At 44.3% G+C, this 25,101-nt stretch overlaps 1 protein-coding gene across 2 annotated transcripts in view; it reads left to right on the forward strand.

Annotated features, from left to right (window-relative positions):
* LOC137097978 (mitotic spindle assembly checkpoint protein MAD1-like) overlaps positions 1-25,101 on the forward strand; it is a 796,577-nt gene that overhangs the window by 464,419 nt on the left and 307,057 nt on the right. For both annotated transcript variants that reach the window (XM_067473504.1, XM_067473503.1), the window contains one exon: positions 16,361-16,562. In XM_067473504.1, coding sequence (XP_067329605.1) covers positions 16,361-16,562 — 202 coding nt within the window. The remainder of the gene's footprint in view (positions 1-16,360; positions 16,563-25,101) is intronic.

The following is a 25,101-nucleotide window of genomic DNA, read 5'->3' on the forward strand; positions in this document are numbered from 1 at the left end:
CAGTTCAGTGGGAGACGGACAGGTCCATTGCTTGTAACACTGTCTTTTTGACGGATCAGACTTCTTAGTCTGTTCCATTCCAGAATCTCCACATGGATTACAATCTATTGTAAAGAGAACCGGTGCATCTGAAAATAGATATTTAAAGTCACAGCTCTATTCTTCAACCTAGCCTTGTCTTAAGAAGCCAATGGTTGAAATTTCAGCATCAAGAAAGGCAGGAGAGTTGGAGGGAGAGTGTACAGTTTTGGATGTTCTATCTTTGTTTCAGGCTAAAGCCAAGGATAGAGTGAAAAAGTGAGATGGAACCAGTATGTTCCCAGTTAGGAGGATCAACAAGAGAAAATTGCAGCAGATTATACTTAGCTCTTCCTATTTCTCATAAACAGACACTGTTTGATTGCCTAGAACAGCAGCTCCCAACTTGTTGATCCTCCAGATGTTTTGGACTGCAGGTCCCAGAATTCCTGACTGTTGGCCAAGCTGGCATGGGCTTCTGGGATCTGAAGTTTCAAACACCCGGATAATCAAATGTTGGGGGCCACTGGGCATAATGAGGATTTGTGCCAAGTTTGATCCAGATCTATCATTGTTTGAGTCCACAGTGCTCTCTGGATGTAGGTGAACTACAACTCCTGAACTCAAGGTCAATGCCCACCACACCCTTCCAGTATTTTCTGTTGGTCATGGGAGTTCTGTGTGCTGAGATTGCTTCAATTCCATCGTTGGTGGAGTTCAGAATGCTCTTTGATTTTAGGTGAACTATAAATCCCAGCAACGACAACTCCCAAATGTCAAGGGTCAGCCCAAGGGTCAGCCCTAGCTTCTGCTGTCAGCCCTAGCTTCTGCCAACCTAGCAGTTCGAAAACATGCAAATGTGGGTAGATCAATAGGTACCGCTCCAGCGGGAAGGTAACGGCGCTCCATGCAGTCATGCCGGCCACATGACCTTGGAGGTGTCTACGGACAACACTGGCTCTTCGGCTTAGAAATGGAGATGAGCACCACACCCCAGAGTCAGACATGACTGGACTTAATGTCAGGGGACTACCTTTACCTTTATAAATCCCAGCAACTACAACTCCCAAATGACACAATCAGTCACCCCCCGTACCCCACCAGTATTCAAATTTGGGTGAATCAGGTATTTGTGCCAAATTTGGTCCAGTGAATACATCCTGTGTATCAGATATTTAGATTACAATTCATAAGAGTAGCAAAATTGGAGTTGTGAAGTAGCAATGAAAATAATTTTATGATTGGGGGGTCACCATAACATGAGGAACTGTATTAAGGGGTCCTGGCATTAGGAAGGTTGATAACCACTGCTCTAAAGGCACCAGATCCCATCTCATCTTGGAAATGAAGCAGGTTCAGTATGGAATATTACTTGAAATCGAGTCTGCCAACCCATAGCAGGTGCTGTAGGCTACCTTTCAGAAGAAGGATTGGGCAAAAAGACTTCTGAATATTTATTGCCCGAGAAAACCCGCTGAAATTCATCGGGTTGCCATAAGTAGATAGGTGACTTGAAGGTGCATACTGTACAGGAGAAATAACAGCTTAGCTCTTTAGTTCCAGTATGTCTGAATAATGTGTTTCTTCAGAAAAGACTCGGTCTGAATATGATTGCCAAATTGTCAAAATCTCATCCATTTCTAAATCCTTCCAGTAAAATGGTTGTAGATCTTGTATTCGTCTCTCTGTGTCTTGCTCTCTTTTCATCTCTCCAAAATTGTTCTCCAGTTGTCTCTCTGCGTTTCACAGCTGCTTGGAGATCAGAACATGAATTTTGCATTGAGCCAGAATGCATTTCATTTCGGATTGACCACCTACTCAGGTTGCTTCCACAAAGAGAGAGTGTCAACAAAGGATGGGGGCATCTTCACCAGAATTGCATTTCACACTCGCAAAAAGCACTGCTGCGATATTGTTATTCTGTTTTGGTGCCTCTTCCTCCTCCTAAAGGCTGCTTCTTTTTTTTATTTCCAGCACTTGAACATATGTGGTTTAGGATTACTGCCATAGCCTGTGCTTGACCTGCTGGGACCCTTTGAACAAAGTGCAAAATTCTGTCACAGTAGACTCAGAAATCGTCATTTCTTTTGCTTTATCCAATTTCCATATCAATCCTTGCGTAAAGACAACAAAGGAGTCCATGTTACCATCTCTCCTTCTTCTCCTCACTGGAATTTTCAGATGAATTATTAAAGGCTGCTGTTGACCTGAGGGAATAGTTAGTCACTCTGATATTATGTAGTTCTCAAGGCTTGATGTAGCTTACTTATCCAGCCAGGAGGGCTTACATGTGTCCTGGAGCAGTTGGTAAAGAGTTATTTGGCGTTCACTTATGCTGATGCTGAGATAGATGTGGCACAGATTGTTTTCAGCCGGGCCAAAGGTAGGCAGCTTTGTTGTTCATTCGTTCAGTCGCTTCCGACTCTTCGTGACTTCATGGACCAGGCCACGCCAGAGCTCCCTGTCGGCCGTCACCACCCCCAGCTCCTTCAAGGTCAAGCCAGTCACTCCAAGGATGCCATCCATCCATCCATCTTACCCTTGGTCGGCCCCTCTTCCTTTTTCCTTCCATTTCCCCCAGCATCATTGTTTTCTCTAAGCTTTCCTTTCTTCTCTTGATGTGGACAAAATACTTCATCTTTGTCTCTACTATCCTTCCCTCCACTGAGCAGTCGCACTTTATTTCCTGAAGTATGGACTGGTTGGATCTTCTCGCGGTCCAAGGCACTCTCAGAACTTTCCTCCAGCACCACAGTTCAAAAGCAACTCCCTTCCTTTGCTCAGCCTTCCCTATGGTCCAACTCTCACATCCGTAGGTGACTATGGGGAATACCATTGCTTTTACTATGCGGATCTTTGTTGCCAGTGTGATGTCTCTTCACTGTTTTATCGAGATTGGTCCTTGCTCTCCTCTCAAGAAGTAAGCGACTCCTGATTTCCTGGTTGCAGTCTGCATCTGCAGTAATCTTTGCACCTAGAAATACAAAGTCTGTCACGGCCTCCACGTTTTCTCCCTCTATTTCCCAGTTATCAATCATTCTTGTTGCCATAATCTTGGCTTTTTTTATGTTTAGCTGCAACCCAGCTTTTGCACTTTCTTCTTTCACCTTGATTAGAAGGCTCCTCACCTCCTCCTCGCTTTCAGCCATCAAAGTGGTGTCATCCGCATATCTAAGGTTGTTAATGTTTCTTCCAGCAATTTTTACTCCAGCCTTGCATTCCTCAAGCCTTGCACATCGCGTGCATACAAGTTGACTAGGTTGGGGGAAAGTATACAATCCTGCCGTACGCCTTTCCCAATCTTGAACCAGTCTGTTGCTCCATGGTCAGTTCTTACGGTTGCTACTTGGTCCTTATACAGATTCCTCAGGAGAGAGACAAGGTAGGCAGCTAAGGAATCATAAAATCATAGAATCATAGAGTTGGAAGAGATCTTGTGGACCATCCAATCCAACTCCCTGCCAAGAAGCAGGAAAATCGTATTCAACCCCCCCCCCCCCCCCCCACACACACACAGATGCCCATCCAGCTTCTGCTTTAAAAACCTCCAAAAAAGGAGCCTCCACCACACTCCGGGGCAGAGAGTTCCACAACTGAACAGCTCTCCTTACATTCAGGAAGTTCTTCCTAATGTTCAGATGAAATCTCCTTTCTTTCCTGTAGTTTGAAGCCATTGTTCCTAGTCTCCAGGGCAGCAGAAAACAAGCTTGCTCCTCCCTCCCTATGACATCCTCTCATATTTTGATGCATGGCCATCATGTTTCCTCTCAGCCTTCTCTTCTTCAGACTAAACATGCCCAGCTCTTTAAGCCTCTCCTCATAGGGCTTGTTCTCCAAATCATGCCATCACCACTCCAGGAGGGAGCTTTGAAATGGTTGAACAGAAGCTCTCTAAAGCTTTAGGTGCTCTTACTGCCTATTACAGGGAAATCCAGCTGATCCCTAATCCATCTAAAACACAGATATATGCTTTTTATCTTAAGAACAGACAAGCAGCTCGAGCTCTGAAGTTGACCTGGGAAGGGATCCCACCGGAGTATTGTAGCACACCAAAATATGTGGGAATCATTTTGGACCGTGCTCTGATCTAAAAGAAGCAGTGTTTGAATATCAAGCAAGAAATAGGTGCTAGAAATAACATCATACGAAAGTTGACTGGCACAACCTGGGGATAAAAACCAGACACAGTGAAGACATCTGCCCTTGCGCTTTGCTACTCTGCTGCTGAGTACGCATGCCCAGTGTGGAACACATCTTACTACGTTAAAACAGTGGATGCGGTTCTTAATGAGACATGCTGCATTATCACAGGATGTCTATGTCCTACACTACTGGAAAAATTATACTGCTTAGCCAGTATTGCACCACCTGACAACCATTGGGAAATAGCAGCCAATAACGAAATGACAAAGGAATTGACATCTCTGGCCCATCCTCTGTTCAGATATGAGCCAGCATGCCAACGTCTTAAATCAAGAAACAGCTTCCTAAGATCTACAGAGATACTTGCAGTAACACCTCAGCAAGCAAGAGTCCAAAAGTGGCAGGCCGAAACCCGTAATCTCATTCAGTGGCTGATACCACATGAGAAACTCCCCCCTGGACACACAGAAGACTGGGCAACTTGGAAGGGGCTGAACAAACTGCACTCTTGACACCACAAGATGCAGAGCTAACCTTAAGAAATGGAGCTACAAAGTGGAGTCCACACCATGCAAGTGTGGAGAAGAGCGAACCACAGACCACCTATTACATCCTGACCCATCCTCTGTTTGTGTATCAACCAGCATGCTAATTCCTTAAATCAAGAAATAGCTTTCTAAGATTGAGAGAGATACTCGCAGGAACACCTCAGCAAGCAAGAGTCCAAAAGTGGCAGGTGAAAACCCGAAACCTCAAGCCATGGCTGATACCAAATGAGAGACTCCCTCCTGGGCATCTTGGAAGGCACTGAACAGACTGTATTCTGGAACCACGAATACAGTTTGTGACCCCCTTAACTGTATACTCAATTCGCTTCTGACACAATATATAAATAAAGCCAACGTAAAGCGTTTCTCGTGCTTTCTTTTATTGTGCTTGAGCTGATCTTCACGTTTTCACTTGTCCTTTTTCAAAGAGATTCCTTGCTTCCATGCCCGGGTCAGCCAATGAAAAGCTTACACGCAGACGAGGTCTTGCCAGGCAAGATCATAAAATAAGGCTTCTTCTGTTCTCTGTGTTATTGTCTGTTGGTGCAAAAGAGTCTCGAGCTTCAGTTGCTCTTTATGGAAGTGCTGTTTGTCTGCTCTGCAGTTCATGCGATACAATGGAGCGCACCATCTCTTTCTTGGGCTGTAGGCTTTCAAATGAACACCCGGCATTGGCATAAAAATACATTTAACAATCTCCTCCAGAAATTCAAAATGAAATTGATTCTATTACAGCTCTTCGGTATTGGCAGGGGGAGCACAATGTGTTTTTTTCCAGCGCAAGCCTGTCTTTAATGTCAAGGGAACAATTTCCCAAACAATGATGGACTGTGAGCATTCTCTTAAGAATGGGATGCGTTTGACTTCTGGCCTGGGCAGCTCGTAGAAGAGTGTGCTCTTCTAACACCACCACATTGAAAAGAAGTGGATACAATGGGTCGGGAGAGATAAGAGAGCCCGGCGTATATTGGGAGTATATTTGGGAGCAGAAATAGGAAGGAACAAGGCAACGTCTAGTCGGATGTAAAGTAACCTGCCATTTCTATTTCAGCTCTGCACGGTAGCACTGGAATTTTTGCAAGGCAGTCTCAAGTTCAAGTACGAATTCTGTTATGTCAGATGTGAGGATCTAAAGTAATATTTTTCAACCTGGGGGTCGAGATCCCTTGGGGCAGTGTTTCTCAACCTTCCTAATGCCGCGACCCCTTAATACAGTTCCTGATGTTGTGGTGACCCCAACCATAAAATTATTTTTGTTGCTACTGCATAACTGTAATTTTTCTACTGTTCTGAATTGTCACATAAATATCTGATATGCAAGATGTATTTTCATACACTGGACCAAATTTGACACAAATACTCGATACACCCAAATTTGAATACTGATGGGGTTGCGGGGAGGATTGATTTCGTCATTTGGGAATTGTAGTTGATGGAATTTATAGTTTACCTACAATCAAAGGGCATCTGAACTCCGCCAACAATGGAATTGAATCAATCTTGGCACACATAACTCCCATGACCAACAGAAAATACCAGAAGGGTTTGGTGGGCATTGACCTTGAGTTTGGGAGTTGCAGTTCACCTACATCCAGAGAACACTGTGGACTCAAGCAATGATGGATCTGGATCAATCTGTGCACAAATACTCAATATGCCCAAATGTGAACACTGGTAGAGTTTGGAGAAAATATACCTTGCCATTTGGGAGTTCTGGTTGTTGGGATTTATAGTTCACCCACAATGAAATAGCATTCTGAACCCCACCAACGATAGAATTGGACCAAACTTTCCACACAGAACCCCCATGACCAACAGAAAATACTATGTATTCTGATGGTCTTTGGTGACCCCTCCGACACCCCCTCGCAACCCCCATACGGGTCCCGACCCCCAGGTTGAGAAACACTGCCTTGGGGGGATCATGAAGGGGTTTCAGAGGGGTCACCAAGACTTTCAGTAAACATATCTTTCTGATGGTCTTAGGAATCCCTTTGGCAGACAAGGCTGAAGACCTCTCCACCTGTCCTTCTCTTCCTTTTTGGAAACTCCCACCAAAAGCCCTCCTTCTGCTGGGATTGGCCGGCCTCTTAACCATGGGGAGGGCTGTTTCTGACACTCCAAGCAAGAAGGGGAGAGCAGGCGTGCTCAGCGCATGGCAGCATGATGCGCATGTGCAGGCGAAGGAGAGCATGTGAGGTTGGAGGGAGGCTCTCACCAGCCGCTCCCTTCAAGGCCTGTGGGTTCTGTGTGGGAAGTTTGGCCCAATTCTATTGTTGGTGGGGTTCAGAATGCTCTTTAATTGTAGGTGAACTATAAATCCCAGCAAGTGCTCTCTGGATGTAGGTGAACTACAACTCCCAAACTCAAGGTCAATGTCCAGCAAACCTTTTCTATATTTTCTTTTGGTCATGGGAATGTCTGTGTGCCAAGTTGGGTTCAATTCCATCACTGGTGAAGTTCAGAATGCTCTTTGATTGTAGGTGAACTATAACTCCCAGCAACGACAACTTCCAAATGTCAAGGTCTGTTTTCCCCAAACTCCGCCAGTGCTCACATTTGGGCATATTGAGTATTTTTGCCAAGTTTGGTCCAGATCTATCATTGTTTAAATTCACAGTGCTCTTTGGATGTAGATGATCTACAACTCCAAAACTCAAGGTCAATGCTCATCAAATTCTTCCAGTATTTGCTGTTGGTCATGGGAGTTCTGTGTGCCAAGTTTGGTTCAATTCCATAATTGGTGGAGTTCAGAATGCTCTTCGATTGTAGGTGAACTATAAATCGCAGCAACTACAACTCCCAAATAACATTATCAAGCCCTCCCACCAACTCCAGCAGTATTCAGATTTGGGGTATTTGTGCCAAATTTGGTCAAGTGAATGAAAATACATCCTGGATATCAGATATTTACGTTATGATTCATAACAGTAGCAAAATGACAGTTGTGAAGTTGCAACAAAAATAATTTTATGGTTGGGGATCACTGCAACATGAGGAACTGTATTAAGGGATCGCGGCATTAGGAAGGTTGAGAACCACTGATTGAAAGCTCAAGGAGTTTTGCTATTTACAACTCTGAAACTGTTTTAACAGTCTGGAGGAATGCATTTTCCCAACCCTTTATCTGAAAGAAGAGTGAGAATTTTCAACAACAGTGATTGTCACCTTTACATTTATTCCGGGGTGTAATTTTCAGGCTTTCTCACTCTTGCTCTGCTTATGCCAATTAGCAGTCTCATCACAGTAGAGAATGAATCCACTTTAAATCTGATTGCTGCCTCCTGCAGAATTTTGGAGTTTGTAGTGTAGGGAGGAGCCTTTAACAACCTCACTAAACTACAAATGCCAGACTTCCGCAGGAGGCAGAAACTGGATTTAAAGTGGATTCATTCTCTAGTGTGATGAAGTGACTGGTCTCCTGAACGTGACGTCTTCAACATCCGGATGACCACCGAATCCCCCAATTCTGCAGTTGCAGCTCTGCAGTCATGCCCTCAGATCTATCCCGATTAACATTTCCATGTAACGACAATCTAATCGCTTGGCCCTCCTTTCCAAAGTGAATGTGGGGCCTTGCTTCAACCAGATGGAGGCATGAGTGGGAAGGAAATGTAATGTAACCTAATGAAATAAATGTAATAAAATCTTAATGTGCTGCCGGCAGCTCTTGAAGTCTGTGGCTCTTTTGGGGAGGGGAATGGGGAAGCAAACGTGGGCAAAAACGTTGTGCGGATTCTGCAACTCATGTCATTTCTGACACTTCAGAAGTGCGGAAAGGCACCTGGCTGCAAAGACCGGCTTCCTCCTTGGTTTTGATCTGCAGCGCCCTGCCTTTATTGTGTTCTCAGGGGACGGAGATATTGCTGCCGGCTGCCTCTACTTGCAGCCACGGTGTGCGCTTGCATGCATATAAAACACCTTGTGCAAGAAAAGCTCTGTTAGTTGGATCCTCTTTGGCCCACTATCTTAGAATCATAGAATCAAAGAGTTGGAAGAGACCTCATGGGCCATCCAGTCCAACCCCTTGCCAAGAAGCAGGAATATTGCATTCAAATCACCCCTGACAAATGGCCATCCAGCCTCTGCTTAAAAGCTTCCAAAGAAGGAGCCTCCACCACACTCCGAGCAGAGAGTTCCACTGCTGAACGGCTCTCACAGTCAGGAAGTTCTTCCTCATGTTCAGATGGAATCTCCTCTCTTGTAGTTTGAAGCCATTGTTCCGCGTCCTAGTCTCCAAGGAAGCAGAAAACAAGCTTGCTCCCTCCTCCCTGTGGCTTCCTCTCACATATTTATACATGGCTATCATATCTCCTCTCAGCCTTCTCTTCTTCAGGCTAAACATGCCCAGTTCCCTAAATCTTGTCCTGCAACTTGACAAATCCAGGACGTTGGCCACTTGAATGCGATTTTAAGCCATGGTGTTGATTTCTAACACATTTGCATCCGAGGTTTTTCCTCTTGTTTTAAAATTCGGTGTCTGAGATCGCGATGGAGTGTCACTAGAGGGCACTCAAACAGCTGTGAGATCTTTGAGGCGTCTTACATCCGTGGGGTCTTCTGCAAAACTCCGCTCCAGAATTGAAAATGGCCTTTTATGTTTATAGGTTTGCTTCTAAAATGGAACCGCTGTGAAATCATAAACCATAATACAAATTCTACAGGAGGATTTATGGCTCGCTGGGGAAGTGTCGGGCATGAAGTTTTGGACCCACTGTTACTCCTCTGTAGGAAAACAAAAAAATAATAAATTATATATATATGAGAAAATAAAACCAGGCCCATTTTTTTTACTCCTTTTTCCTTCTCTTCCTTTCTCTTCTTCAGTTTTTTGGCTAAGCTTGTTATACAAACAGCTGTCTGATTGGTGATTCTATGCATCCCTCCCGTAATACATTTTTTGGAGTTTTGCAAGCATTTTCTTATAGAGAGTGGAATTGGCTTACTATAAAATCAAGCAAGCAAAGAATTTCTAGCATAAGCAAACACTTTCTCAGTCTTTTCTGCTCCTTTTATCACCTTTTTGAACCTCTTTGAGGCTCTTTTTAGAGAGAAAGAGTGGGGAATAAATAAACATAATGCTGCGCTGTTGAACTTGCTAACCAAAAGTCAAAGATTTGAATCTGGGGAGCAACGGCATGAGCTCCAGCTTCTGCCAACCTAGCAGTTCGAAAACATGCAAATGTGAGTAGATCAATAGGTACCGCTCCTGCCAGCCACATGACCTTGGAGGTGTCTATAAAGCCGGTTCTTCAGTTTAGAAATGGAGATGAACACTAACCCCTACAGTCGGACATGACTGGACTTAATGTCAGGGGAAAACATTTACCTTTACCTAATGGTAATGGTAATGGTAATGGTAATGGTAATAATAATTACCATTCTGACACGATATGAGGATTTAAAGATCACACTGCAAAGACTCTGGCACAAGCCAGTAAAGGTGGTCCCAGTGGTGATCGGCACACTGGGTGCAGTGCCTAAAGACCTTGGCCTGCACTTAAACACAATCGGTGCTGACAGAATTATCATCTGTCAGCTGCAGAAGGCCACCTTACTGGGATCTACACACATTATTCGCCAATACATCACACAGTCCTAGACAAGTGTCTGGGAACAGCCAGCAGATTGATCTTGGCTGCTGTGGAATCACCTCGTTGTGTTTCAAATAATGATAATAATAATAACAATAATTTATTTGCTCTCTGTGACATTGATTTCATGTTTCGTTGAATGTCACCAGAAGTTAGATATGATCCTTCACATGATCATTTGCTTTGCTAAGGGATGAAGATCCCTTATTTATTTATCATGTCAAAAGTGAATTGAGAATACAGTCATGATGGATATAAAAAAACACACAAACAAAGTTAAAGACTTGGCAGTATACTACATTTCCTTTGACCAGAAGCTGGCTACTTTGAATGTCTCTGGTGTTGCTTTGAGGAGGTTCTCCATTATGCTTGTGGCAGGGCTCAGGCTGCATTGTAGTAAGGGGTCTGTGGTTTGCTCTTCTCCACACTCGCATGTCGTGGACTCCACTGTGTAGCCCCATTTCTTAAGACTGGCTCTGCATCTCACGCTGCCAAAGTGCAGTCTGTTCAGTGCTTTCCAAGTTGCCCAGTCTTCTGCATGCCCAGGAGGGACTTTCTCATCCGGTCGTCAGCCACTGATTGAGGTTCCAGGTTTTGGCCTGCCACTTTTGGACTCTTGGTTGCTGGGGTGTTCCTGTGAGTGTCTCTGTAGATCTTAGGAAGCTATTTCTTGATTTAAGGCATTGGCTTGCTGGCGGATATCCAAACAGAAGATGGTCTGGAGATGTCACTGCCTTGGTCCTATCATTGCTGGCTGCTACTTCCCTATGGATGTCATGTTTGCAATACCAGCTAAATAGTATAATTTCTCCAGTGGGGTAGGACATAGACATCCTATTATAATGCAGCAGAAAATCCGTTAAAGGTACCAAATCCTGTTTGATCTTGGAAAGTAAGCAAGGTCAGTCCTAGTTAGAACTTAGATGGGAGGTAGCCCATGAATACCAGATGCTCTGGGCTATATTTCATAGGAAGGAGTGGGCAAAATCACATCTGAGTATTCCTTGACTAAGAAAGTCTTATCATGGATTACCCATGTCGACAAGTGGCATGCTCACATGAGAGAGACTCCATCCTCATTACTCAGTACTCCAGGATAGCTATAGCACCCCCAACATTCACTCAATGGAGGCAAGACATTGGTGGCATCACCAGGCTGTGGGGTTTTACTGAATGTGCAGGATTCTTGAAGCAGAAACATGCCTGATCCTCTGTTAAATGCTAGACTCTGGCAGTCAGGATTATCTTTTGAAAGGCTAAAAATGGTCAGAATGGTTCTACTAGCTCAGGTTCTTACTGAACGCATTTTCACCAAGAGCCACATCAGCCATATGGTTGCCTTCAAATGAGCTGTTTGTAATTCTAAGACTGTAGAAATGTAACTACATTTTCCTGATATTGAAAGGTGCACGGGCTACACAAAAGGGTGTGGCAGGCCAGATTTCCCCATGGACCTTGTGTTTGACACTTATGCTCTCGCTGTAAAGGTAAAGATAAAGGTTCCCCCCCCCCTTTTTTTTTGTCGTGTCAGGAGCGACTTGAGAAATTGCAAGTCGCTTCTGGTGTGAGAGAATTGGCCGTCTGCAAGGATGTTGCCCAGGGGACGCTTGGATGATTTGATGTTTTTATCATCCTTGTGGGAGGCTTCTCTCATGTCCCTGTATGAGGAGCTGGAGCTGATAGAGGGAGCTCATCCACCTCTCCCCAGATTCGAACCTGCGACCTGTCGGTCTTCAGTCCTGCCGGCACAGGGGTTTCCCCTGATATTAAGTCTAGTTGTGTCTGACTCTGGGGGGTGGTGCTCATCTCCATTTCTACACCAAAGAGCCGGCGTTGTCCGTAGACACCTCCAAGGTCATGTGGTTGGCATGATTGCATTGAGCGCTGTTACCTTCCCACAAAATCAGTACCTATTGTGAGTTGCCCCTGGGCTGAGAACAGCGGTATATAAGCAAAATAAATAAATAAATAAATAAATATTAAATCTACTCACATTTGCATGTTTTCGAACTGCTAGGTTGGCAGAAGTTGGGGCTGACCCTGGGATTCCCTGGATTTGAACCGCCAACCTTTTGGTCAGCAAGTTGAGCAGCTCAGCAGTTCAACCCGCTGGCCCACCAGGGGCCCTCTAGCTGTAGATCAACCCAATTGCCTCCTGTCCTTGATCCATTCGTCATCTTCCATTGCCTTTTGGGTTCCTCCCTTCATCATCCTCTCTGATGTTCCCTTCCTTTAGAAACAACTTTCAGCAACTTCCCATCCACCTTTTCTGCTGGCCGCAATCCCATATCCAGAGAGGCTTGTATGTGTAAGGGGCCCATTGGATGCCATTTTCATGGCTCACAGAAAACGACTCATTGGATGGTCAAGGTGGTCAGTTGAAATATTCACACCTAGCCCAACTGACAAAAGTCCTTTGTCTCACCCTGGTCATTCCACAGATATATAAACCCCTTTCCCAGTTCCAATAGACCTCACTACCTCTGAGGATGCTTGCCATGGATGCAGGCGAAACGTCAGGAGAAATGCCTCTAGAACATGGCCATATAGCCCGAAAAATCCCACAAGAACTTCGTGATTCCAGCCATGAAAGCCTTCGACAATACATTGACTCATTGGATGTCAATCTTTGCTGTGGAAGTCCAGAATGTCAGTCTGCGCCATGCCTTTGGGCCTTGCTTTCTAGAGAAGCGGAGTCATGCCTGCTTCTGCCCTCTCCTTTTTCGTTGATGCAAAGTTCTCTGCCTGCCAAGCACGTGCCTTCATTTTCTGAAGGCACAAGTTTAACTCGGCTGTTGTCTCACATTGATGGGAAATTAATCAGCTATTCTAGGATCTGGCTCATCACTTAAACTGCTATAAATATATTTCACCTCTCGGGAAAAGTGCAACACGAAATGTCTCTGAGTAGTGTGCTGAAGAAAAGCTGACACCATTCAGTAATGAGTTGGCCAGAACCAGAGTCCAGTGATGTCAGAAGACTGCAGTACGGAATTAGCCGGATGCCGTGTCCCACTGCAGGTTTCAGGGCTTTTATGATGCACACCGTAGAAAGATCCCAGCCATTTGGTGTTACACATTAGGTTCTGTCTTTCAAAGTATTATAATGTACCGTCACCTTGGATCAGTTGTTAACACAATCCTTATGTAATAAGTTCCAGGATAAAAGTGGTTCAGTGAAATGACCTGCGCATTTAGTCCTATGCTAAATGCAGTCCATAGAAGCAACTTCTACTATCTCTTAAGGTCAATCTATATAAATAAACATGTAATGTTCATTTGTAGGATTAACATAACCCAAAAACCACTGGGCAAATTGGGTTGTTGTAGGTTTTTTCGGGCTGTATGGCCATGGTCTAGAGGCATTTTCTCCTGACGTTTTGCCTGCATCTATGGCAGTGTTTCTCAACCTGGGGGTCGGGATCCCTGAGGGGGTTGCGAGGGGGTGTCAGAGGGGTAACCAAAGACCATAAGAAAACACAGTATTTTCTGATGGTCATGGAGATTCCATGTGGGAAGACTGAGCCAATTCTATCCTTGGTGGAGTTCACAATGTTCTTTGATTGTAATGAACTATAAATCCCAGCAACTACAAGTCCCAAATGTAAACATCTATTTTCCCCAGACTCCACCGGTGTTCACATTTGGGCATATTGAGTATTTGTGCCAAGTTTGGTCCAGATCCACCATTGCATGAGTCCACAGTGCTCTCTGGATATAGGTGAACTACAACTCCCAAACTAAGGTCAATGCCCATCAAATCCTTCCAGTGTTTTCCATTGGTCATGGGAGCCAAGTTTGGTTGAAATCCGTCACTGGTGGAGTTCAGAATGCTCTTTGATTATAACTGAACTATAAATCCCAGCAACTACAACTCCCAAATTACAAAATCAGTCCTCCCCCAACCCCACTAGCATTCACATTTGGGTGCATTGGGTATTTGTGCCCAGTTTGGTCCAGTGAATGAAAATGCATCCTGCATATCAAATGTTTTCATTATGATTTATAACAGTAGTAAAATGACTTTTATGAAGTAGCAACAAAAACAGTGTTATGGTTGGGGGTCACCACAACATGAGGGACTGTATTAAGGGGTCCCGGCATTAGGAAGGTTGAGAACTACTGATCTATAGCAAGCATCCTCAGAGGTAGTGAGGTCTGTTGGAACTAGGAAAAAGGGACATCTAATTACCTTTCAACAAAAGTGTGCTCCGGGCACAGTCAGCCCATTGTATGCTAATCAAGGTGGTCAGTTGAAACATTCACACCTAGCTCCAGCAGACAAGAGTCCTTTGTCTCACTCTGGTCATACCACAGATATATAAACCCTTTTTCCTAGTTCCAACAGACCTCACTACCTCTGAGGATGCTTGCCATAGATGCAGGCGAAACGTCAGGAGAGAATGCCTCTAGACCATGGCCATATAGCCCGAAAAAACCTACAACAACCCAGTGATTCCGGCCATGAAAGCCTTCGACAATACACTGGGCAAATTGACACAAAATTAGGACACAAAACACCTATCAGACCAACAAGTGACCAACACTCATAAAAACACAGAAAAACACAACCGAAGGGACTTAAATGGCAAACAAAACACACAAAAGCATATCCACACTCTCTTCTGGACTACAACTCCCAGCATCCCCAAGACCAGGCTCTTTAGGAGAGGAGGAGGATCCAAAGGCACTGCTTCCAAGCTGCAAGCTTTCTTCTCCTTGGATTTCTTTGATGGCATCCCAATCCCTGCATATTTCCAATTTCCTATTCCTGGACTGCAACTCCCAGCAATCCTCCAGATTGGAGGCTTCTCAGTACTTGGAACTACAACCTGTTTGTGAAAGTGGGAGGCTTACTGTGTAAGTGGACACATCTACCACATACACACATTTTATGTGTACATACACACACACACACACAGAGTCTCACTTATCCAACCTTCACTCATCCAACATTCTGTATTATTCTGTATTATCCAACACAGTCTGCCTCTCACCCGGATCCACAGATGTTTCAATACATTGTGATGTTTTGGTGCTGAATTCGTAAATACAGTAATTATTAAATAACATTACCATGTACTGAACTGCTTTTTTCTATCGATTTATTGTAAAACATGATGTTTTGGTGCTTAATTTGTAAAATCATAACATAATTTGACGTTTAATAGGCATTTCCTTGATCCCTCCTTATTATTCACCATTTTCGCTTATCCAAAATTCTGCCAGCCTGTTTATGTTGGAGACTCTACTATGTATGTGTGTGTGTGTGTGTGTGTTTGGGTGTGTGTATAATGTAATGTTCATTTGTGGGATTAACATAACTCAAAAACTACTGGACGAATTGACACAAAATTAGGACACAAGACACCTATCAGGCCAACAAGTGAGCAACACACATAAAAACACAGAAAAACACAACCGAAGGGACTTAAATGGCCAAAATAAAGCAAAAGGACGCTAAAGTGCATATGCAAAAACAACACCTCCTGCAAACAAAGCACACAATAGCATATCCATACTCTCTTCTGGACTACAGCTCCCAGCATCCCCTAGACCAGGCCTTTTAGGAGAGGAGGATGATCCAAATGCACACCTTCCAAGCTGCAAGCTTTCTTCTCCTTGGATTTCTTTGAGAGCATCCCAATCCCTGGACTACAACTCCCAGCAATCCTCCAGATAAATAGATTAGAGATAGGTAGATAGATAGATAGATAGATAGATAGATAGATAGATAGATTGATCAGGGGGACTGCTAGGAGTTGCAGCCCAAGAATTGGTAGAGAAGGGTGAAAGGAGAGAAAGAGGAAGGGAAAGAAAAAGGAAAGAAGGGCAGAGGAAGAGAAGAAAGGAAGGGGAGAATGAAAAAAGGGAAGAAAGGAAGTAAAGAGGGAGGGTAGGAAGGAGAGAAAGAAAGGAGGAGAGAAAGAGGGAGGTAAGGTTGGCCACAGCAACGCGTGGCGGGTACAGCTAGTGAGAAATAAATACCACGTTGATTTTTCTCTTGGCTCATTGACCCCGGCTGATCCTAATTGGCGATATTTACATCTCTTGTAGGGTTACCATGATCCCACGAAAACCAAAGTGCTCCACTTTGGTTTGAACCCTGCCAGTCTGGCCAAGCAACAGCGTCTTGAGGAGTATCAACGGCTGAAGGAAGAAAATGAACGCTTGAGACAGATGGTTCTACAAGAAGGAGGCTCCATCCCAGAAAACCTTGAGGGAGTTGCGCCTCTCCAGTTGACCCAAGAAATTGCAGGTTTGTGTTTGCCTCTGTCATCTTATTGATTTCACATTTCTAAATGTGCCAAAAAAGGGGGCATTTCAGAGTGACTTTTGACAGAGTTAAATTAGAAAAAGGCATTTTCTTGTTGTCTTTAAGCCTCTCACACTTATTTTTTTGAGAAGTTGTCTAATGATTAATAGAATCGTAGAGTTCTATCAAAGAGTTGGAAGAGACCTCATGGGCCATCCAGTCCAACCCCCTGCCAAGAAGCAGGAATATTGCATTCAAATCACCCCTGACAAAAGGCTGGATGGCCATTTGTCAGGGGTGATTTGAATGCAATATTCCTGCTTCTTGGCAGGGGGTTGGACTGGATGGCCCATGAGGTCTCTTCCAACTCTTTGATTCTATGATTCTATGATTCTATGAAAGAGACCTCCTGGGTCATCCAATCCAATCCCATTCTGCCAAGAAGCAGGAATATTGCATTCAAATCACCCCTGACAAATGGCCATCCAGCCTCTGTTTAAAAGCCTCCAAAAAAGGAGCCTCCACCACACTCCAGGACAGAGAGTTCCACTGCTGAACAGTTCTCACAGTCAGGAAGTTCTTCCTAATGTTCAGATGGAATCTCGTTATAATAATTTGTTGACATGGTCACTTTTTCTACAATCCCACTCCGGTTGTCCTCATCATAACCTTATGAAGACTAGGAGACAGTATCCAGCTTCATATCACTCAATGGGATTTATGGATTAGGACAGTGTTTCTCAGCCTTCGTAATGACGCAACCCCTTAATACAGTTCCTCATGTTGTGTTAACCCCCAACCATAAAATTATTTTCATTGCTACTTCATAACAGTAATTTTGCAATTGTTATGAATCATAGTGTAAATATCTGATATGCACAGGATGGATTTTTATTCACTGAAATACATTTGACACAAATACCTGCTACGGCCAAATTTGAATACTGATGGGGTTGGGGGACGACAACAGAGATTGATTTTGTCATTTGGGAGTTGTAGTTGCTGGGATTTATAGTTCACCTATAATCGAAGACCATTGTGAACTCCACCAGTGATAGAATTGAACCACACTTGGCACACAGAACTACGACAACCAGCAGGAAATACTGGAAGGGTTTGATGGGATTGCTCTTGAGTTTTGGAGCTGTAGTTCGCCTACATTCGTAGAGCACTGTAGACTCAAATAAGGATAGATCTGGTCCAAACTTTGCACACATACTCAATATGCCCAAATGTGAACACTGGTGGAGTTTGGGGAAAACAGACCTTGACATTTGGGAGTGTAGTTGCTGGGATTTACATTTCATCTACAATCAAAGAACATTCTGAACCCCACCAATGATAGAATTTGGCCAAATTTCTCACACAGAACGCCCATGCCTTGAAGGGACTTGCTAGTGTGAGCCTCCTTTCAGCCTCACATACTCTTCCTTGCCTGCACATGCGCACCACGCTGCCATGTGCCGAGGACGCCTGCTCTCCCCTCCCTGCTTGGAATCTCAGAAAAAGCCTCCCTTTGGCTGAGAGTCCGGTCAATAACAGCGGAGGAGGGCTTTTGGTGGGAGGATTTACCATCTGTTTCCAAAAAGGAAGAGAAGGACAGGCGGAGAGATCTCAGCCTTGTCTGCCATGGTAGTAAGATATGCACAAAAATGGGAAAAATACTCTATTTCCAACTAATGAAGCTGGATGTTAAAACTGACTAACCTTGTTAAAATTGAGAAAGATCAACATTGATTAAAGTCATATTTCTAATACCATCAGAAATATGTGTTTTCTGGTGGTCTTTGGGGACCCCTCTGAAACCTCCTTGTGACCCCCCCAGGGGTCTCGACGCCCAGGTTGAGATATGCTGGATTTGAGCATCGAGGAACCAGACCTTCCTAATCTCGGTCCCTGTCTCTGTCCACACTACCATCCTGGCTCTCATGAACTGATAGAGGGGAGGGAGAAAGTCCCTTGATCCCACCAGTTTTGCACAGAACAGAAACAAAGCCATGTTGGTCCATGGAATGCAAGGAGGAGGAGGGGGGAAGATCCAAATTCCACTGGAGACAGAAAATGTTGGAAGACTGTAAGGAAAACGGAATCACGACAATGAGACCGGACAATGTTTTTAACAAGGAGAGCTCTGCAGAATTCTTCATCATTGTGGGAGACTGATGTGTCCATGAAAGCTCTTACTTGAGAGTCTACAAGTAATGCCTCAGACTTGACAAGCCAGGGACAGAGATCACGAGGAAGTACACAAGGGCCTTGCTCTTGTGAGAGTAGCCTTACTTATAAGAAGTCTTTCCTAGGTGTGAAAAAGTATCCAGATTGCCTTGTCACACCAAGGACTCTTCTGTTCCAGGTTAAGCTGTGACGTCCTGGCAGGTGGCATTTGTTATAGACTGATTCATTGGAAGGAGCCAGAATAGTCCCTTGTGGTCAAGGATAGGAGGATAAATCACCTTGGGATGATAACCTCTGCATCCTCTTTCTATAAGCAGGCTTAGCAACAAAGAGATCAGCCTGTTGCTAAATCATTGGCAATTCTCCTCAGCAGTTTGTGCTTCACTACAGTTGGTCAGTTGGACACTGTTTAGGGGAATGAAGGGAGCCAATGAGACAGAGAAGGCCAACATATTGCCTTCCTCAGCTCTGGGGGTGGCACTTCTCCCTGGAGCAGATGGGCAACGTCTGCCTCTTCGGTGGCATCTCCAGGTGCCTAGTGAGCAAGCAAGCGGAGTTGTTGGGTCAGTGGCACTAATTTACCGCTGAACAGTCCTCTTTAAATCACGCTAAGTGGGACTCTCTGCTCCGCCTAGCGTGTCTTAATGCCTTCGAAGCCCATGGGGCTTGTTTGTGCTTTGAGTTTACGGTGGGCTTGTGCTGAGTCACATTGGATTTTGCCTGCATGTAACTTGTTGTAGTGACACCGCAAAAAAAACTGGGCATCGGTGTAGGCACTGCTGCAAAAGCTGTGTTGCCCAATGAAGCAGCAAATCCACCCTGTGAAACTTAAAATACGAAGCCAGGTGGAGATTCTGAATGAATCCCATGGCTGTGTGTTTACTCACAGCCTCTCTCATGCTTCCCTTTGGTTCTGCTTGGAATTCCTTCTTGGAGCATTGTGCTATTGTACTTTGGAAGGTGTGCTTCTACATTTCCATGGTATGGGTTTTGTTTTTCAACATTGATTCAAAGCAACAACGTATGGTGAGGGACAACTAACATTACTCCAAGAAGGGTTTTGTGACGTGAAGCAACACAACCAGATGTTCTGTGAACTCACTTGGAATGTAGCAGTACCTAAACAAGCCCTATGAGCAACGGCTTAAGGAACTGGGCACGTTTAGCCTGCAGAAGAGAAAACTGAGAGGAGATATGATAGCCATGTGAGGGGAAGACATAAGGAAGAGGGAGCAGGCTTGTTTTCTGCTTCCCTGGAGACTAGGACGCAATGGAACAATGGCTTCAAACGACAGGAAAGGAGATTCCATTCAGAAGAACTTCCTGACTGTGAGAGTTGTTCAGCAGTGGAACTGTTCAGCAGTGGAACTCTCTACTCTGAAGTGTGGTGGAGGCTCCTTCTATGGAGGCTTTTAACAGAGGGTGAATGGCCATCTGTTGGGGGTGCTTTGAATGTGATTGCCCTGGTTCTTGGCACTATGGGGTTGGACTGGATGGCCCACTAGGTCTCTTCCAACTCTATGATTCTATGAAACGGCCAATTCCTTGCAAGCTCTAGAAACCCCATAGCTCCGCAACCCCCCTCCCTACAATGTTGGGAGGAGCGAGTTATTGCTCACGTTGAGACTGTTGCTATGAAGTATTGCCTCTGGCTATCCCAGTGACACCATGGAGTATAATTGGCTCTTATGAAACCCATTTTCTCTGAAGTCTGAGCCTTCTGATTCATCATTCATTGTTGTCATCTCTCCCAAACTTTCCTTTAGCCATGTATCTGACCTCTCAGAGTTTCCTTCCGATGCTAGACTTTCTTTGCAGCGTTCCCCATGTGAGAGAACTAGCTTCGGGCCTTCCTGTGCATTGGGCGGTCTAATTCCATTAAAGCCTTATTCTGCCAAATGTTTGGAGGGGAGAGGGGTAGTTGTCTGAATAACTCACATCAAAGCTCCCTACCCTCTAGTTTGTTTGTTTGTTTGTTTTCAGTTATTTTGAAGTTTTGCATTTTTAGCACTCACGTTCTGCTTCAGGACTTTCCAGGGGATTTTGGCTGGTCGTTGTGAAAAGTTGACCAAGGTGGACCTGGAAACTCTGTCGTATTGCACTGCAATGACACCAAAAAGTACCATTACCTTTGAGCAATTGCTGCTGCCAGAGATACTATATGTCTGCTCCTGACATTCACTGCAATCTTCTTTTGACTGGACTTCCATCATCCCACCTTGGTCCTCTGGGTACCATTCAACATTGCCTTTCGCCTCGTTGTTTTGACTTCACTTTTGAGATTTCTCCATTAATTATCAATTCCTCTTAGGATGCAGTATGGTTTTCCGGTTGTAGCATCCAGAGCTCTTCACAACATGTTGGTCAACCTGTACTTCTTTTTTACTGTCTTCTCAAGATCTTCCTTGTAGACTTCTCAACCAATCAAGACTTTCCCCTTCCTTGGGCTGCTTCATCCTTTTTACTTGTGGTTCCATACTCTAGAAATTGCCTCCCTGAATTTTTGCAAATTGCCCACTTGCCTTGCCTTCAAGTATTCTCCTTTTCCTTCCACTTTTCTATTTCAAGTGTTCATATTCTGTTGAAATGTGTGGTAGTGATCATGATGGTGGTGGTGGTGGTGATGATGATAAATGAATTTGTTACATGTACCTTTCCACATGGCTTGAGATGGGGTACTACTGGGATATATATATTCCCTTGAAATGAAAAGATACAGAATGGGGGATGCCTGGCCTGATAGCAGTACGTGTGAAAAAGATCTTGGAGTCCTCGTGAACAACAAGTTAAACATGAGCCAACAATGTCATGTGGCAGCTTAAAAAGCCAATGGGATTTTGGCCTGCATAAACAAAAATCTAGGTCTAGGGAAGACATGCTACCCCTTTATTTTGCCTTGGTCAGACCACACCTGGAATGTCCAATTTTGGGCACCGCAACTGAAGGGAGATGTTAACAAGATGGAATGTGTTCAGAGAAAGAGGGCGACTCAAATGATTAAAGGTCTGGAGAACAAGCCTTATGAGGAGTGGCTTCAAGAGCTGGGCATGTTTAGCCTGCAGAAGAGAAGGCTGAGAGGAGACATGATGAGGGCCATGTATAAATATGTGAGGAGAAGTCATAAGGAGGAGGGAGAAAGCTTGTTTTCTGCTGCCCTGGAGACTAGGACACAATGGAGCAATGGCTTCAAACTATGAGAAAGAGGATTCCATTTGGACATTAGGAAGAACTTCCTGACTGTGAAAGAGAGCTGTTCAGCAGTGGAACTCTTTGCCTTGGAGTGTGGTGGAGGCTCCTTCTTTGGAGGCTTATCAACTGAGGCTGGATGGCCATCTTCTTGCTAGAATGAGGTTGGATTAGATGGCCCACAAGGTCTCTTCCAACTCTATGATTCTATGACCAGTCGCTCTCATTGCAATGGTGTAGTAATGATGAAGTTGTGGATTTTATTTTAGTTCTCGTGGACCATTGGTGGTCCATGGACCACAGGTTGGGAACCAGTGGTCTACAGCTACAGTGTTCCCTCACTGCTTCGCAGTTCACTTTTTGCGGACTCGCTTTTTCGTGGGTTTTTGCCTCCTGGTTTATGAACGGTTGCTGTTGCCCAGAGTGGCATTCTAATCGGAGATGCTTTGAATGCAGTTTTCCTACTTCTTGGCAGAATGGGGTTGGACTGAATGGACCACCAGGTCTCTTCCAACTCCAACTTTTATTATGTGCTTATATTTGATGGTTTTAACCTCTGGTATAAGAACACAAAATGTAATTTTTCCTGTCTGTGGGTTGCAAAAATATTTTCTAGTGTTTTCAAAGGAGCTTTTGTATTTGTGGGACTCATTTTGTGCAAATTATATAACTAAACCCATGGTAACTGCTGTAGGCTTACGATGACTTGTGTTCATCTGAGAAGTCCTTCTGTACTTGATGCGTCTGTTCTGTTTAATAAAGGTAAAAGTTATTAGTTTGGGTGCAGATTTTTTGGTGCAAATGGCAGGAATCTCAATAAAGTGGTATTCTCATTGTTGGTTGGAGGCAAGAAATGTTTAGAGTCTTAAAAAATTCTTGATTTTGACCTGTTGAATCAATATTTCTCCTTTAAATTGATTATCAATTCTACCATTGTATTGTCAAAGGCTTTCATGGCCGGAATCACTGGGTTGTTGTAGGTTTTTTCGGGCTATATAGCCATGCTCTAGAGGCATTCTCTCCTGACGTTTCACCTGCATCTATGGCAAGCATCCTCAGAGGATGCTTGCCATAGATGCAGGTGAAACGTCAGGAGAGAATGCCTCTAGAACATGTCCGTATAGCACAAAAAAACCTACAACAATCCAGTTTTACCATGTTTAAAAATTGTGTCAGAAACGAATTGAGAATATACTGCAAGTTGGGTTGTTGTAGGTTTTTCCTACAACAGGAGAAAAATTGCCTCCAGAACATGGCCATATAGCCCGGAAAAACCTACAACAACCCAGTGGTTCCGGCCATGAAAGCCTTCGACAATATACTCCAAGTTGCTTCTGGTGTGAGAGAATAGTCTGTCTGCAAGGACATTGCCCAGGGGACGCCCGGATGTGTTGCCATCCTGTAGGAGGCTTCTCACATGGGAAGCTGGGGCTGACCGATGGGAGCTCAGCCTGTCTCGCGGATTCAAACCGCTGACCTACAGGCGGCACAAGTGTTTAACCCATTGTATCACTTTGGCTCCTGACAATTCTACCTTTGCAGCACCTTATGTGAAAAAATGCAATCTAATGCAATGATCTTTTAGTCTCTGCCTTTGCACTCCTTTTCTGTTTTGCTCTTGGTTTTAGTTCAGTTTTACTCTGTGGCTGTTAAAATCTGTGTCAGTTTTACACCAGGTTTTTATTACGTGCTTATATTTGATGGCTTTAACCTCTGTTTTGTGAACTGCCCAGAGATTTTTAGCTATAGAAATGTAAGTGTGTCCACGAATCCATAAATAAAAGATTCTAATCTGAATGGAAAGTAAATGCTGAAGTATATACCTGAAAAAAGCTGGACTCTTGGCAGGTTCCGTCAGTCAACATCAATGCAGCGAGAACTGGCTGTACAGGTAAACGACACTGTTAATTTTATGGCTTTGCTTTAATAGATTTGTGTATTGCTTTGCAAAGCTATTAGGGGAGAAGCAAATACATTTGCTGTGCTTCAACATAAATCATTTAGCACGTTGGACTAAAATGTCTGCGCCCTGAATTGTCATCTCAACCTGCAAAGCCTCCGATAGGGATGGCACATCGCCCGCGCCAGTTTTGCTATGCCCAGAAAGCTTGTTGTGACCCCTAGAACTTTAAATGTAAGCTTCAGTGGGTTATAATTACAGCAACAAAAAATAATCAAGAAAACATTAAGGATGGGAATGCTGATGGGTTTTGAGTATAATATGTGGGCTGCTATTAAAACCACGCCGTGGATGGGGATGCGCCATGTTCTCGCTGACGGCGGTTCTGACTTGTGGGTTAGGTAATAAGGGATTTTTTTTTACGACGGGCACGAAAGCTCATTAAATGTGACTCCATTAAAAACCAAGGTTACGCTGGACTCTTTTCAGTGGAGCCGGTGGAAGCCGTATCATAGTTTTGGCAACTTGCCATGGGGTTCATTGATGCTTTCCTCTCATTTGCTTCGTAATAGCCTGCATTAAAATGGACGGCATGGTGAGCGAGGAGGAGCACTTTGAACGGTGTTCCCTATGAACATAGGCTCTCCCTCATTTTCTAACCTTTTGTGGCCCGAAAATGGCAAGCGGAGTGGGTCAGGACTTATTAACTGCCACAATTCCATTATATAAAGGAGATAATAGTCCTTCACAGTTTTGGAGCTCATGATTACTACCTTTGGCTCCTGAAACAGTGTTGACTGCAGTCAGGTTACTGTATGTGGAGGGGCTCTCCCAAATTCGTCTGCCCTTCAAAGAAAAGTTTGAGTAGCACATTTATATGGATAGAAAAGGGATCTTTTATTCAGTTGCTACCTTCCTATGTTTACATTCCATTTCCTGAAGTCGTTCTTACTAGCTTGGGGCATTTTTCATCTCAAGGTCTGTTGCTGCGACCGTACCTCGTGAAGTCGGATTTGGCCACGGTGGACCCCGCTTTAGTTACCTCTAGATTGGACTATTGCCATGTGCTCTATGTGAGGCTGCCCTTGAAGACAGCCCGGAAATTCCAACTGGTCCAACGGGCAGCAGCCAGATTACTAACTGGTGCGAATTACAGAAAGCGGTCAAGCCTCCTGTTTAGAGTGGCCAGGTATTCCTGGATGACTTGTTTCCCAATTTGGGGTTGGATTTGCTCTAATCCAGGGGTCCTCAAACTAAGGCCCGGGGGCCTGATATGACCCT

Source organism: Anolis sagrei, chromosome X (genome assembly GCF_037176765.1).
Source record: "Anolis sagrei isolate rAnoSag1 chromosome X, rAnoSag1.mat, whole genome shotgun sequence".
In the NCBI taxonomy this organism is placed as follows: domain Eukaryota; kingdom Metazoa; phylum Chordata; class Lepidosauria; order Squamata; family Dactyloidae; genus Anolis; species Anolis sagrei.